The sequence below is a fragment of the Mixophyes fleayi genome, chromosome 6 (genome assembly GCF_038048845.1).
Source record: "Mixophyes fleayi isolate aMixFle1 chromosome 6, aMixFle1.hap1, whole genome shotgun sequence".
NCBI classification, from domain to species: domain Eukaryota; kingdom Metazoa; phylum Chordata; class Amphibia; order Anura; family Limnodynastidae; genus Mixophyes; species Mixophyes fleayi.
Genome location: NC_134407.1, coordinates 208,473,434 through 208,490,985, shown reverse-complemented (window position 1 = coordinate 208,490,985; position 17,552 = coordinate 208,473,434). Strand labels below are relative to the sequence as shown.

Sequence of the window (17,552 nt, the reverse complement as noted above, 5' to 3'; positions counted from 1 at the left end):
TCTATCTTCTTTTCTAAAATGTCTATTGATGCTGCTATCCATCTCACAAGCTTTCATTACTGCCTCACCACATTGCGTCACACATGCTGTCCAATATTGAGAATTGCAAATAAGTTGGCAGTTTTTCACCCACCATTTATCTTCTGGGTGCAGCCCACCTTCGTCTATCTACTTGTCTAAATGTCTATTAATGCAGTTATCCATCTAATGGGCTTTCAGTACTGCTGCTGATCTACCTCTCCCCAATGTGTCACACATGCAGTCTATTGTTGAGAATTACAAATAAGTTGGTGGTTTTTTTCCCACCATTTAACTTCTGGGTGCAGTCCATCTTTGTCTATCTATTGGTCTAAAATATCTATTGATGCTGCTATCCTTCTAATGAGCTTTTATTATTGCCTCTCTAGATTGTGTCACATGCTGTCTAATGTTGAAAATATTGTGTTCGTGGTCTCTCTCCCACCATTTAACTTCTGGGTGAGGCTCAACTTAGTCTATCTTATTTTCTAAAATGAGCATCCTATCAGCCAATGCTCTGCCACTATGTTTAATAGGGATCGTATCTTTTATTAAACTGCCATATAATTGTGCCGCTGCTTTGTCACTATTTTTAGCCACCCAGCTCGCTGCAGCCTTTGGCCAATATTGATGAAAATGTTGACAGTTGTGAGGTGCTCGTTATAAAATAGACTATAATGAATGTAAATTAATGTTAATGATATAAATACTAATAAAGGATCGAAAATAACTAAAAATTACATGATTTTACCTGTTTTCACAATTTTTTTATTAAATCCATATCCAAAACCAAAACACATGAGGATGGTCCTCACACATCTCTAATTATTAGTAGTTTTTGAACCAACTTGTATTTTGTATTTTAGGTTTAGCAGACCTTTAAATTAAAATATTTTAACTGCTTTTCAAGACCTTTCAGTGCATACATGTTATTATATAAATGATATAAAATGAGAATATTTGTCATAAGTGATGTTATATGCTTTATTGTAAATAAGGTACTTACTATTTTGAATGTATACACATTAATACACCAGTAAGAACAATATTTTTCTTTTTTAATAATTGTAGTTATTACACAAGTGATAAACTGTAAAGAGGAACAAGTCTCTTTCTAATGTTATTTTATTATCAAACCACAGATAAGAGATCATTCTGTGAAACCACCTAGGTTACTAGCCTTAGGAACTGGTGTAAGTATCACTGTGTCTCAGCTTATATCAGATTACTGTACAGCTGTGAGTGGCTTCAGAAAGCCAAGAGATAAATATTAAAACACAACAACTCTGCATCTTGTGTAAAAGCCCATTACTAAATCTTAGAAACTGACATAAGATCATATGTGATGGATTGAGATACACACTATCATTAACTTGTTTATTGTAGGTTTTTTCATGTTTAAACAGTTTCAAAGGAGTAAACAGGTTCACTAATGGTGCAGTTCTACTGTACTCATATGTGCTCTAGATAAATGTTCACTGAACATCATCATCATCATTATTTATATAGCGCCACTGATTCCGCAGCGCTGTACAGAGAACTCATTCACATCAGTTCCTGCCCCATTGGAGCTTACAGTCTAAATTCCCAAACATACACACACAGACAGAGAGAGAGAGACTAGGGTCACTTTTCATAGCAGCCAATTAACCTACTAGTATGTTTTTGGAGTGTGGGCGGAAACCAGAGCACCTGGAGGAATCCACGCAAACACGGGGAGAACATACAAACTCCTGACAGATAAGGCCATGGTCGGGAATTGAACTCATGACCCCAGCGCTGTGAGGCAGAAGTGCTAACCACTGAGCCACCGTGCTGCCTATGAATCTTATTTAAAATGCAATAATATTCTGTAACCCATAGTAAAAAGTCACATGTCATCCTTCATTAGCCTCACTACCTGAGACAACCAAAAGGTGATATCTTAAGCGCTACGGAATTTGCTGGCACTATATAAATAAAAGGTGATGACGATGATGATATCTGATTGGTTGCTGTATGTTACAACACATCATTTCTCTTCTCGTCTTTAGACAATACCATTCTATATGCACATGGTTCAGAAAATGGGAAACATCATCATCTACACAATATCTGTCCATTATGGATGATAAACAGCTACTAGAGAGCTGGAATTATGGTCTTGATCAGTGTTCCGTTGCAACTCTTAATTAAATATAATGAAGAAAACGTTAACAAAACCATTGAGAAATTGAGATTGTTATGAACTCTCTCGCAAAGTATCAGGATACACCTTTAAAGTTTCATAAAAAGAGAAAACAACAGATACACTAGGGATTTGAGAAAAAAGTCTGATCCAGATAACAACTGTTTGACAGATAAAAAAACTAATAAGAACTCTTAGAGATTTACAAGAAAAAAATAAGCAAAGGAGAGATGCCGTGAAGAGACTGAGGGATATGACAGTCAGGTACAAATGCTTTAAGTTTTTGTTAGGGAAAGTCCAAAAGGTATATTTACTAAACTGCAGGTTTGAAAAAGTGAACATATTACCTATAACAACCAATCATTTTCTAGTTATCATTTATTTAGTACATTCTACAAAATTGACAGCTAGAATCTGATTGGTTGCTATAGGCAACATCTCTACTTTTTCAAACCCGCAGTTTAGTAAATATACCCCCCAGATCTTGCGATAAAGACGTTCCCCTATTACAAGGCATTTGGAACTTTCTATCCATGAACTCCCAAGTGCACACGCAACCGAAAGGGAAGAAAGGAGTAAAAACATGGATATATGTGATGTATGTTTAAAAGAGATGAGCGGATCGGATTGGTTGAAATCCGACAAGATTTCGACGTTGGAGATCCGAGTGAAAACAAGTCGAGGCTCGGGTTTGTGCACCAAATTCGGATCTCAATACGAGGCAAGACACCATTTCCAGTGTAATGTTTTGCAAGACTCATGATATATATATATATATATATATATATATATATATATATATATATAGATAGATAGATAGATAGATATATCTAGTTCTCCCTCATTTTCTCAAGTGCCATGATAGAACAAACAGAGTTTAGGAAGGAGGTTAGCTGCGATGCTCTGTTCTGAAATTAGGGTTCATAGAAAGCAATATAATTGTGTCATTACTGTGTAGCAGTTGTGTAGAGATTTGTCAACTAGAATAGTTTGCTGATCAAATGGTTTAATTTTCAATCTTTCAGAGACTTTACACAGACTAGTGGCTACTGGTTGTTGTTAATGATTTGCATATAATAGTACTAGTATATAGACTGAGTTAGATATTATTCTGAACTCAGTAGTATATTTAGTGGAGGAAAACCGTAGCAGAAGAATCCAAAAACACAAATAGATCTATTTCTTTTAAAATGTTTTTTTGTAGTGAAAGTAATCTTTTTGAAACAAAATATAATACATCTTTTTGTCAGCATATACATAAAGGAGAATTTTGTGCACAATATAGCTATATTGGGGTTAAGCTCACCTCAGCTTTTATTGATATTGGTTATAATAAATACCTTACAACACTTGTAATATAAATGAAAACATTTCACAAAAATACAATAAAATATAAAAATATTATATAATGGAATAAGGTTACAATTCCCAAAAAGCAATAATTACTGTACACAATTAATAAAATATGGAGATTAAATTATAATTTTCACTTGATTGGTATTCAAGCAAATAAATTATTATAATAAACAAATAATACAGTTTAGGTTCTTAGCGTGCAAATCTATGTTTTATTATTAATAAACATTAAAGAGGCTGTGATTTAGAATACAGATTAAGAGCTAGATTTACTAAGCTGCGGGTTTGAAAAAGTGGAGATGTTGCCTATAGCAACCAATCAGATTCTAGTTATCATTTATTTAGTACCTTCTACAAAATGACAGCTAGAATCTGATTGGTTGATATAGACAACATCCCCACTTTTTCAAACCCGCAGCTTAGTAAATCTAGCCCTAAATGTAATGTAGATAATAATACATATAAAATAAAAATATTATATAATTGTATAGACTATTTTCATACAATTATTGTGCCAATCACCCAATAAACCACCACTCGGCCACATATTGTGTTAGTGTGCATACTTACAGAATGAACCACAGTTGTTCCAAAGTGCAGATTGTCATTTCATTTGGTTGATTGTACTGTTTAATAATCTCATTCCAATCACCTTTCTGATCATGTAGGGTGTATGCACTCATGATCATGGTCTTTTCAGCCCATGCCGCCAATGAACATGTCCTGGTCACTAAATGTAGAGATTACTTTATATGCAACAATTTATTCGTTCTGACACTGCATATTTTGTTTCAGAGTCACAGAAGCCGATGAAACTCGTTATGACATGTGGATAGTGTGACAGGAATGAATGAATGAATTAAAACAATGATATTGTGCTGTCATTCTCTAAACGACTATAGGACCAGATGAAGAGCACAGATCTGAAGGTAAATTGTGTGGTGTCTGTATGCATGAATCGCCCCACTGGTCGGACCTTCAGTCGTAGGTTCAATCATTGTAGATAAGATTGGTCGGAAAATTCTCGAGTGTGCACCTAACCTGAGCGCTAGACTTTCGATATATACACTTATGGATGTTAAGATAGTTAACATATCAAAAGATCTCTATTTAAATAGTCAACACTTTTATTTGTAGATATATTGTACCTGTTAACATTTTGGTTGTCAACATTTTGTCAATGTTGACCTTTTGTCCATGTCAACGATTTGGTAGTTGACATTTTGATTTGTAGACATATTGTACCTGTCGAAATTTTGTGTGTCGACTTTTTTTTTGCACTTTTGTACGGTCTTGAATGGAATGCATAAACTGTGCAGGAATAATATGGGTAGCTCATGTTTATAAACAGACAACCTAAAGCATAAAGTGAGAGTACTCCTTTGTTTATTGAAGCAATAATTTGGGAAATATGGCCATTAGAACACGCCCCCCACCTCTGGACTTATTCGCACTTTGTCAAGTGTAGGTTGTTACACTAAGGTGTGATCAACAGACAATAACTACTAGGGTGTACATGATTTGAAAGAGGGGACTATCTTCTTTTAAATGAGAGGTTTCCATAGTTTCTTGACATATTCTAAGCCATTTTCCAGATCCCAGGCATCTTACTGTTCCTTATATATATTAATAGTAGGAAAAGAAACAAAACACAGAAGGTAAAATACAGCTTCCCGGGACCATGGGAGGGAGTGCCAAACCCATGGACCGAGACGAATGTACATGTGGTCAGGGGTCATTTGGTGACTACAACTCTGGCAACCTAAGCATAAATATATAGAACTGGATACAAAGATTAACAAAGGAGGATATTGAAATTAGGATGGATAAGAGAATCAATGAGTTAAACAATCAATAATCTGTTATACATAAATCTGCATTTTAACTCAAATCGAATAATAATGAGAATATATAAATGGGATCAAATTCGCTATTATACTTCTCTCTATAGTGAGATATAATAGAACAGAAGTAAATAAAAGACCTTTAAACTGTAGAATAGGATAAAGACCTTGTAAATATATACTTAGCATCTGTCAATTAGTGTGAGATATTTGGTCTTTTTTTGAGGAACTCTTCCAATCATTCGAATTAACCTCAAGAAAATTGTGTTCATCCTTAGTAGGCCGTCATTGGATGATCTATAGAAAAACTCAGGTGCTGTCTATCACTGAACCAATAGTTGAAGTTCTTGATTTTTTTTGTTTTTCTAAACTGTGTGCCAATGATTATTATACAACATGGTAGGTAGTAGATTTTGGGAGAAAATCTCCCTACTCCACCTTTGGGAGAAAAAAGTTTTTTTTGTACAATTTTGAGAGAACCCCTCTTTCCAATAAGGCAGGGAAACCTTTTCTAATGCTAGGGTAGAACAGAAGCCTTCTAAATCAGAGGGTAATCTTAGTAATGTCACTTTCTCCTTATGGACCACTTGTAGGCTGAATGGAATGACCCAACAATATTTGATCTGGGATTTGCAAAGTTCATCCATGAGGGAGTCTATGTTGCTGTATGGTATGCCATGAGAGATATTGGAAATGGTATTTTATCTCCATTACGAGTCTATGCCCTCTTACCCTTATTTGAGAATTGCTTCTTTTTGCGTAAAATAGTGAAATCTGCAGATGACATCTCTATGTCCCTCTGTTGAGAGGCATCTGTGTCTCAACACTCTGTGAGCTCTATGAATTGTGATCCGTTCATTGGGATCTCTTTTCAAGATTTAGTTTAAAATCTTAGAACATTTTCTAGACACGTTGGTGGATTGTCTTCTGTGCTTCCCGGTGGCTGACCCCTCCCCCTTTACTAGCCACCGAGCATACATTTCCAGGCAGGGCTGGATTAAGGGAATGGAGGCCCCTGGGCTAAGGAGGCCTCCATTCCCCCGTGAGGCCCCCCCCCGTGATCCGAGCTGCCCACCCAAACCCCCCCCCGGCACTTACCTCCTTCTCCGGCGGAGGAGATCTCGTGAGAGTGAGACTCAGGAGATCTCCTCAGTAAGGAGACTACAGCGCGCCGGAGAAGGATAGCAATGAAAGTGCTCAGCAGCACTGATCGCGCCGGGGGCATCCCCGCCCCGACCAATCTATACTGCTGCTGAGCACTTTCAAGGGCCCCCTGGATGCCATAGTCCCCTGGGCTGTATCCCAGTTAGCCCTATGGTTAATCCGGCCCTGTTTCCAGGTCTGCTTCACCCATCTGTCTTCGATCCTCCTCCTTCCTTCTCCTCCTCCTTTCTATCCTCCAGAGTTGAATAGTATGTTGCGGGGCCTCTGAAAAGAGCTGAGCATTGAGGGAGGTACAATATATAGCAATACAGGTGTCTATGAAGGGAGGATAGAGCCAAGAGATCTGTAAGTAGAGGTTGTGGGGGACATAAAAGCAAAAGCTTCATTTACATAATGGGAGGAAGGACCCCTAGGATCTATGAGGAGAGGTGGGCAGGCAGGTGTGTGGTATAAATAACAGCAGGAGTACATATTTATACATAATTAAAAACAAATATGTGTTAAAGTCTGCCATAATATAAACTCTATAATATAGCTTCTAGAATAAACATGAAGTACTTAGTATATATAAACAAATAAAGACTCCACCAGCGCCCTATGAAAGTTGTTGCCCATCCTCACCTTAAGACAACTACACCAAACAATTGTCAAATACAGATAACAAATAAACCAAAAGAGGGTGAACACTGGCGCTCCCTCCTCCCAATTGTAGGGGATACAGACAATCTTTCAATATTGCAGTACATATAACCAGAGATATAGATAGTTTTAAGTCCAGAGGTCTCGAGAAAGACTCCACAGGAGCTGAAACGCGTCAATGTGAAGCTGGGGGAATAACGTTACCACATAAACTGTGATATTTGGATGAAGGCTTGTCATGATAGCAGTATCACAGCTTAATCCCGGGTGACAGTTGCTTGTTAATTGTGGACGCTTGTTATTGTGGTTTTTATCCTATCGATTTATTTATGAATGTGAGTGTGCCAATAAAAGATAAGTGCTCACAAGTTAAACAGGATTACGCTATGTTCATTGTATTTTTTTTTTTTTACTATGGAATGAAAGCAGAGAGTTTATTATTTGTCCATCTGAAGATATCTGGTGTTCCTTCGCCTGGTGGTCCAATCAGGAAGGTGCTTTGGAGGGTTTGAAAGAGCATATACAGCTCCAGGAGATAAGTCCTGACTTGTTGACACCGTGATCACTACTTCACTCTGTCCTTCAATGTTCTCTGTGACCAGCTCCACAGCACATCTGCTCATGTAACCTTCCTCTGCTATGTTATGCTTTGCCTGCTCTACATTACTGTATAAACTCCCTATGCCTTCATACTCTGCCACATTGGACTATATTTAAAATTCAGAACAAAGCAAATAAGAAGCATATTTGTACTTTGCCAAAACCATGTTGCACTGCTGGGGGAAGTGTAAAATGTGAGGACAGAGGTTCAACTCTAAATTGAAGTACATTACTCCTGACTCTAAATGAGGCCCATTGTGTTATTTTAATCATGTTCTACTATATTATTTGCCATTACTTTCATGATCTGCTGTATCATGTTTGGTTATATTTTTTTCACCACATTGTTATTCTGTTATTTTGCCATTTTGTTGTTACTTATTATACTCAGTATCTTCTCGTTATCATATTCTCTCTATGCTTTTATTATCTGCCATGTTATAGTTATTAATCCTGTACTATTTTGTTCCTCATATCTCCAGAGTTTCATGCTCTTCCAAGTTTTGTTCATTAATCTTATTCTAATTTAGTGCATATCTATTGTCTGTGCTGTGTCTCCACTTCTCCTTCCCTTCCACAGTATTACCCTCTTACACATCCTCCTCATCCATTGTCCTGTGCTATCTCAATCAGCTGCCCCTAAACACCCCCTAATCACACTTTATTATTTTTCCTGCACCCCCCCCACATGCTCCATCTACTTACTCTGACAACCTCATCTACTTCTACTATTCTGTCTCTCTGCATCTCTCTCCCTTCATTTCTCCACATCTCCTCACTTTATCTCTCCTCCACACCACCTAACCCCCTCATCTTTGCCCTCCTGCACCCAATAAACCTAAGTTCCTGCATTACCTCACCATTCAGTATTTACCAAAGTAAAACCCTCACTTATATATTATTCTCCCATGCCCTTCTCCGAACCCATCCTCCTTCTCCAACTACTGTGACATCTTATCTAAACCTGGACCCTGCGCAATCCCCACCATCCTCTCACACCCCTCTCTCCATGCCATTACTCCTCTATATCATTCTAACCTCAACTACATCTTCCCACTCCTCTCACTCCCCATCTCCTGTGCACTCAGGATCACACATTTCATCTTCTGAAAACTTCCATCCATCCTCAACCTTCTTATCTCAAAGTCCCTCAGCCATCACTGAACCCTAGTGTTAATGTTGGGTACCATTGGGGGACTTGGTTGGTAACCCGGCTTGTTGGGATCTTTGGATACCAGTACAAAGCCTCCAACTGCTAACTATGGAGTTTGAGGAAAAATCCATGATGTTGTATCACCGCTGACTAACTACCAACGCACTCTGTAGCTATATAACGTCACAGTTTTTACCAAGCATGCCAGTCTGTCTTACGCGTCATGGCTCCAAGAGGACCACGTTCGCATTGTTTAGTATGTTTTTTTACTCTTTAAACTTTGGTTTACTATAAAAGAAAAAAATAAGATGGAAAAGAAGTGGGGAAGCCCAGCTTATCCCAAAATAGGTCTACATGACACATAGTGATTTATATATTGTTTGTTTTACAGCGCTAGACTAGCTTTTCTTTTGTTTTCACATGCACAGTAGGCTTAATTGTCCTGGCTGCACTATTTCAAATGGTTTTTATTTCACTGATATTTGGCAGTATAACAAAGGGGAGAACTAAGGATTGGGAGAGGGTTTTTTTTCCCCCCTTAATTATTTTTTTTCAGTCCTGATTCCCATAGGCAGCTCAGCCCTGTGCTGAATACGCTGGAGATGTGTCTGTTTATGACACAACAAACTGTTTTGAATTGCACTTATCTTAAGATACATACATCTCAAAATAAGCACGTAATGGGCATTTTTGCAGCTGGCAATTCACTTGTACATTTTAGATGCTAATGTGTCCAACTACTAAATGACCCCTAATATAGATAATTGTGAGGTGATCATTATAAATTTTACTTTAAATGAGTTTATATTAATGTTAATGTCAAATACTCTTGTAGGAACAAAAAGCTCAAAATTACGTGTTTTTTTAGCCATTTTTTTCATTAAATTAATAAATAATAATCCCTGGGCGCATAGACAATGTACCTTGTATAAAACAATCAATGAGGAAGCCCCAAGGTGAAACGCGTTGGTTGAAGCCACATAATAACACACTGCACTGTTCTTTGCAGTTATCGCTGAGAACAACCATATCCAAACCCACCGCTACGAGCGGCGGTATCACAGTCGCATGCGCATGCGCAAGAACATTCATTTCAAGACGGACACTTCCGCCAGGCAACAGGACGTGACAACATCTCCACGGCAATGGGCCCAAAAAACACAAGGGAGCGTTTTCAGGTTAGGACTATCCACAACTTTGTGATTCGCAATCCGCTTCACTAAGGGTAAGTCCTTCAACCAGTCTCCATATTTGGGCTCACCCGATGGACCTGTCTGGCATAAAAATACTCATAAACCAGGATTTGTTTCGGGACTGAACTATCCCTATTTGGGGATCATTTACTGCCTGCACCAATTTTACTTGTTACATATCCTCACCCAGGAGGTATGGATTTATGGAATCCACATTTGGACATTGTTTGTGATTAATACAAGATACTTGTTGGACTATAACTCAGCGTTGTTGCACACACGGTCAGCCCGGTTGGCTACTAGCTGATATACAATTATCATATGTATTTTTTTTCATTATTGCCCTTCTAAGGTTGCTACCTATGGTTGTTATATGCAAGGGGCTGGTAGTGATCTACCACTAAAAGGTCATTTATTACTGCTAATCATGTGTTTATGTACAGCACTGTATAAATATACCATTATATGATTTATTAAATTGTTTTATACAAGGTACATTGTCTATGCGCCCAGGGATTATTATTATTAATACTGTGTCTAAGGGTTGAGCCACCCTTCATCCTTCCCCTTCCCCTTCCCCTTCCCATTTTCCCCTCCGGTCCCGCGTGGCTGCAGTATACACAGATCCATATGTGTAGGGAGCGCTGAATCACCATCCTTTCTATATTTTTTTCATTGAATTTACATTTTTGGGGAAAAACCAAAACACAAGGATAGTTTTGGAAATAAGATCTAAACATGAGTTTGTTTGCTCATTTCTAGCTTCTGCTTCACTCTCCAGCTTCCAGTGCATCCGGGAACCTGATATAGACCTCCGAATTGCACCTTCCTGTTTGTTTACATTTGCTTTTATATTGCCCTTTTGTGTTATTTATTATCAGCTATACTCAGTTTTATTCTGCACATCTATTCTCTTAAAACCCTAATGCTTCCATAACCCAAATTTTATTTCAACACTGGCATTAACTATAATTTATTTTGCTTCAATGCTGCTGTAATAACAGCATGCTAATTGATAGCATCTCTCTTCTACTCTACTCCCCACTGACCGTCATCCCTCTGGATTTCCATTATTTTCTCTTTTATACCTTTATATTATAATGCTTTTTAATCATCTCCTCTTCCTTCCCGTATCTCCTTCTGTCGTCACCTCTACTTTTCCTCTACTCTGTCTGCATTTCCCAATCAATTCTATAAGTATAATTACTTACACATATAGCAGGTTTCTCCTTGTTTTCTCTAGCTCCCACTCCTCATCCTTGAATAAAACCTCAGACTCCATAACACCACCCCACACATTAATCTACTGGACAACATGGAAATCCGCACAAGGGATAAGTGTAACTGTTTCTAGGTGTACTAGTGGAGCGCACAGAGTTTTTATAGCATATACATAGACCACCTCCTATTACAGCATTAGTGTACCTGCAATTTCTCATAGTGGTAAGGCTGGAACAGAAACTACATTTAGGGGTACAGTAGTGCACAATGCATAGGGCCCAGTTTGATTCTAGATTTCTTTCTCAGCTCAGGGCCAAAAATTACTTAGTATTTTTCATTTATTTTTAAAACACCAATACTTTACATACACATTAAGCATTATATATAGTAAAAACACAAGTCATAATAATTTACATTGCATTGTTTTTTTATTATTATGTATATGTGATTTACGTAGCAGGGGAGACAGAATGATTATGCACAGTGCCAGGCTAAAGTGGAGGTCATCGGCTGACAGCACCATACATGCCAACTTTTCTGGAATGGACGAGAGATTTGCAAATTTTTAGAAGTTCTCCCTGACTCCCGGCAGAGCAGACCACCCTGCGGAATCTCTTCACATTTTTCAGAGGTAAGCGGGACCTTGATGTAAATAGTGTCATCATGGCCCTCCCCACCTCACAATGACAGGAGCTGTGCCCCTCCTGGATGAGTCGTCCAAAAAGTAGGCAACTATGCATAGTACACACCTAATGCTATAATGCAAAATAAAAAACTAGAGCAATGAAAGTAGAAATGCAGTATTAAAAAAACAACAACCCATAGATATAGTTGGTTAAGCGTGTTATGGCTGTGCATTTAGGAGTTGGCTAACTCTCAGTAGGTGCAGACAAAGGGCAGTCGAGCTCTGCATCTGCGGGAGACCCACTTTCCAGCTGAGAGATAAAAAAAACAAGAGCAGGTTATATCCACGGAACAGTTTTTCTAATTGCTTTCAGTCTTTTGAATAGCTGATCAACATTTTATTTAAAACTAGTTTCATTAATGTCTCAAAGTAGTTTCATGAAAAAAACTAAACAAAAAAAGAATGTCGGTGTAGAAAAAAATAGAATACATATAAGGGAAACTAAACAAAGTTGTAATAAATTTGTAAGTTTTGCAGCAAAAATAAATATTGCATTCAAAACACTGTAAATTCTTCTATGCTATTGTAAGGCATTTTGAAATATGTACTAGGGCATTTTATGAGGCCACTAGATGGCAGTGGTTTCCTCTTGCTCTCTGCTGTGCAATGCATTCATATATCCAGGGCTATTTCTCTGCATTTCTGTAGTTTTCACTTTAAACTTACTTGACAAATTGAGGGCTGTGCACCATTTTCCACATCTCTTACGTTGTCCACAAGCCCAGTTGGTGTAGTTCAGTCTGCTCCTATCCACATTTATGTAATTACAATTCTGCAAGTTGGAGGACAGTCAAGAAAAACACAATGTCAAAAGGTTTCCAGCTAAGACATAACATTTGTATCCTAAGTGCGTAAAAATTAGAACATGGAACTTGCATGGCAGATATGATACATGTACTGCAATGGAGGCACAGCTGATTGAAGATACCTAGTCATTATAACAGACGGTGTATTTTCACTGCATGTGTCTCCAGTAAAAGCTAGAAAAGGGTGTCTTGAAGGGAGTGCTCATTGGCTTGGGTGGGGTGTGGTATACTTTTACCCCAGAAGATGGTGAAGGTAATCCTTTCAGTACTTTTAAGTGTCCATTAGAACTGACATTGCCATGTAAGGGATAGACTGCACCCAAACCATGCAGGAAAGTGCATTGTACAACATTATAGAACCACTTGAACCCTTCATTGTTGGAAACAAGCAGCAGGGCTGTAGTGTTCTCTAGGTTGGCGCCACTCGTGCCCTCATCCATTTGTCGAGAACATGTTAAAGGATGAGTCACTTGACCTCTCTCCATTACCTGTGCTCTTTGCACCCCTTAACTCTCAAATGTGCATTGCCAGGTGTGGTGAGTGGTTAATACACAGCAACCAGTCTATGATATCCTGCTCTGCAGAGTTCTTGTCAGACCATTTTAATGAAACTGGCTGCTCTCCTCTCAGGTTGACATTTACAGTCAACTGATCTGTAGTTAGTCACTTTTTTTGCACCTACAATGATTGCTTGGACATAATGATTGTGGAGAATGCGATTCTGCCCCTGTTGCCCTTTACGGATGATGTTTTTCCTTCAGAGATCCATGCGAACAACTCTTGAGACACCGTTGCTCATGAAATATTAGCAAGCTGAATTGTCCTGGCCACTGAAGTTCCTGCTAAACTTGACCCAACCATTGCTCCTCTTTCATAATCACTAAATTCTCCTCTTGTAGCTGTTCTAGCTATAATTTTAGGCAACCAGGACACTCTGGTATTTATATACCAGACTCTGATGGGATGCTTTTTTAACGTATGCGTCACAGCTATGCTTTCACTATGCCTCATTTCAAATTTTTACACAGATATCTCCATCTTACTTACACAGCACTATATATACCACAGGACAAAAAGTCTCACAGATCATCATTAGTCTGCACTCCTAATATATTTTTATTTCATAAATATGTAGGGCATGGTGGATAGGGAGAACCATGGGTTGCCCTACCTTGCTACTTACTCTTCTATGTTTCCGCACACCAATCCATACCAGGTTCTGGTTGACACATGCTCTCTTTGCAAGACAACGCACTTGGTTATTAGCGTTACAGCTGTGTATAGAACTTAGAGTCCCTCTATGTCTACGGCAGATTTTCTATGGAGGCAATAAGAAAGTCATTACCATGCAAGATCAATTCTACAGAAAATCCATAATTTACAGCCAAACCAATCTCACTTATCCATTGGGCAAACATACACTAGACTGAAGAAAGCTAATATATTTTACTATCTACTATTCAATCTATAGCATTAAATGATTCCAATCATCCTAAATCATTTTCAAATATTCTAAATGGTTTTCAGGAAAAAAATCCCTATAGATGGGTAAGACACTTTTTTGGGGTGCAGTGAAATAAATGTCAGATGGTTTACAAAAAAAAAATGATTTTTTTGGTACTTAAAGCCAAAATAACTCTAAATAGAAATGTAGCAAAGTGTCATTAATAGGGGGTTAAGGAATACCTTTATTGACCTCATATTGGTAGTTAGTTCAGAAGAACTTTTAATAAAATGCTCTGTATTATTGTAAATTGTGTTTAAAGAGTGCTGTGTTCATTTATAGATTAAGGAATAGAATGAAAAAAATGTGTTCCTCTGGAAAAAAGGCATTGTGTTTTAAATGAAATAGTGGACTAGTAGACAAAATTAATCAATATGATAGATGGCTGTGGTTCCATATTCTCCATGTCCAACTACGATAGGTCACAGTTATCTATGTTTACCCCAAACAGGTTTTTGTTTCAAGGATTATTTTGGCAATGGCAAAATACAGCAAAATAGATAAAAGAAGCAATAACAACTATCTACAGTCAGAAAGGATTATTTTGGCAAAGCAAAGTAAAATCATACAAACTAAAAAAACAACAAATCTACAGTCAGAAAAACAGGCCCCATCCACTTTAGGAGTTAAATCGTAAAGTTTGAAGGCATTTCACAGTGGATGTGTAGCAGAATTAGATGAAGTAAAACACAACTAGCTATGAGTAATACTTCAGGTAACGACTTGTTATTATATGTAGTAAATCATTAAGCTTTGTGTCCCTCGTGTTAGTTGCCCTCTGACTTCGAGCATTGACTGCATATGGGGTGACAGAAGTGCTAATCCCTATATTATGTGTGGAGCTTGGAAGCAGAAACTAGAGAAGAAAGGCTGGTGTAAAAACAAATAATAACATGTGTATTTCTTTAACAAGGACCCAAAAATAAATATACAACTGCTAATAATTCTAACTAATTTGGGTCACTTATCCTTTGACAAATGTTAATGCGTGAAATGTTAACGCTAAGATTGTCTGATGTTTAAAATGTTCTTTGTTTGGTTTTGTGTACTAGCATAATAACTATTGTGAAACTCTAGTGGATTAAAATAGACTAATTCTACTTTGTGACAACTGCAGTGTGTGATATAGTAATTAGGGGCCTGATTCATTAAGGATCTTACATGAAGAGGTATCTTATTTCAGTCTCCTGGACAAAACCATGTCACAATGCAAGGGGTGCAAACTAGATTTCTGTTTTGCACATAAGTTAAATACTGATTGTTTTTTCATGTAAAATAAAGCTATCAAGTATTTGTGTGCTACATGAAAAAACATCCAGTATTTAACTTATGTGGAAACTAATAAACCAATATGCACCCTTTGCATTGTAACATGGTTTATCCAGGATCAATTATACTCCTCTTCTCTTGCTTTGCTCTCCGTAATGACCCAGTCCCTTAGGGTCTAACCATGAGTAACCATTTTTACCTTTTAAATAGGGTTTTGTCCTTTTATTATTATTATTATTATTAATTTTTATTTATAGGGCGCCACTAGGTATCCGTAGCGCCATACAGAGACAGACAGAAACACAATACAGGGTGAGACAGCACGGTAAAGTTAACAAAAAACACAGTAACTCGGAAGCTCAATGTACAGCTAGATGAGAGGTGAGAGCCCCCAGCGGGGTAAATGGAGGGGTAGAAGGGCAGGAGGACCTCAGGGAAGAGACAAGGAGCTGGAGAGCAGAGTTAACATGGTGGAGAACAGGAGGAGAGGAGGCCCTGCTCGAAGGGGCATACAATCTAAGGGGATGGTAGGACGGACAGAGACGCAAGGGTAGGAGGAGGAAAGGGGGAGAACGGAGGCAGAGACGGAACAAGTGAACATTGTGTTAAAATTGGTAAAATCACAATTTGAATGTTTGAATGGCATGACGATATCTGATTCATTGTCGTCTTTGCTGTTCATGTTTTGCTTTAAGTCACATTTACAGAAAAATAATTAAAAATAAGGAAATTAATCAAAACGTATTTTTCTCCGTAATTAAACTTGATTTTGAATAGTTTAACGCTATACAATAAACATATTTTACAGCTACCTGAAAGACAAGCCTTCATTCAATAATGGCCCTCAGTAATCATACAAACCTGAGCCCTCCCGAAAAATCTTCTTATAGAAAAAACATGAAAGGAGCAGGTGCCTTTGTCAGGACAGATATCAGTATGACCCGTTCCTTTCTCTACTGTTGCGTTGTGGCATAGGCTTAGGTCGGAGGTCAGCAGGTCATCTGTCAGGTCACTTCCATCCTCTTGGCAGTCTGGATCAGCTGTTTCTTCTAAGTCACACTGATCAGTTGTTTCTGTAAAATCAAAATCATTCTGAGCCCAATCCTCTGAAAAGTTAAAGCATTTACCACTAACTAGGTCACTGTCTTAGTGTTACTAGTAATTGATATTTTCTATTGCAATTAAAGTAAATGAAAAGAAGAGGGAGATTTATTCTGAGGAACAGTAGATATAACATTGAGCCCATCTATAAAGAAAAAGTACAACACAAATACTCTCAGTAAGTGAAACACCTAATACATGGAGACTGTATAGATTGTCAGCTCACCAGATTCTTGAGCATAGATGGTCCCCACCAAAAGCAGCAACAGGAGACGGAACATGTCTGTTGAGAAGAATGAACAGCAATCATTTCAAGCCCTTCTCATTGGTTCTCAGAGCTGACATGTTACTGTGGTTGTTTTACCTTTCCAGAGATTTGAACCCTTTAGGCCTTCACGATTCTGAAGGTCTTCACAGATGTGTCCTTAGTATTGAGACGCCGGCATTCTCAATTTTTATACAGTAATTTTGGGAAGTTGTGGTTAACGTCATTAACCATGATAAAAATGTTGCAAAGCGTAAATTCAATAATCTGAAACCACGCACATTACCCAATTACAGCTTTTACTGTGACTGCACAGGCTCAATCTAAATTTATTGCATGTTTTATATCAAAACCATTTACATTTGTATTATACATATATTTAGATGAACTGAAAACCTATAAAATGTATCAGAACTAACAAATTAAACCAAAGCCATAAAAAAACTTTGAAGTGGACTTATTGTCAGTAATCATACATAGAATTTGTTTTCTTATGTCCAGAATGAAATAGAATTATATTACTATCACATGACATATTATATTATTATCACATCCAGTAATCATTTC

The 17,552-nt window shown here is 37.7% G+C and overlaps 2 protein-coding genes across 2 annotated transcripts in view; both read right to left on the bottom strand.

The window, feature by feature from the left end:
- LOC142160587 (proteoglycan 3-like) overlaps nucleotides 1–17,168 on the bottom strand; it is a 35,884-nt gene extending 18,716 nt beyond the window's left edge. The window contains exons 1-2 of the mRNA XM_075215457.1: nucleotides 17,085–17,168; nucleotides 16,947–17,003 (exon numbers count right to left, since the gene is read on the bottom strand). Coding sequence (XP_075071558.1) covers nucleotides 16,947–17,001 — 55 coding nt within the window. The 5' untranslated portion in view covers nucleotides 17,002–17,003; nucleotides 17,085–17,168. The remainder of the gene's footprint in view (nucleotides 1–16,946; nucleotides 17,004–17,084) is intronic.
- On the bottom strand, nucleotides 11,785–16,865 carry LOC142160607 (proteoglycan 3-like). The gene is made up of 5 exons (XM_075215471.1): nucleotides 16,862–16,865; nucleotides 16,481–16,725; nucleotides 14,030–14,164; nucleotides 12,707–12,812; nucleotides 11,785–12,290 (listed from the first exon to the last, which is right to left on the bottom strand). Exons 1-5 carry the CDS (start codon nucleotides 16,863–16,865, stop codon nucleotides 12,232–12,234), a joined length of 549 nt encoding a protein of 182 aa, XP_075071572.1. The 3' UTR covers nucleotides 11,785–12,231.
- Nucleotides 17,169–17,552: the final 384 nt, after the last annotated feature.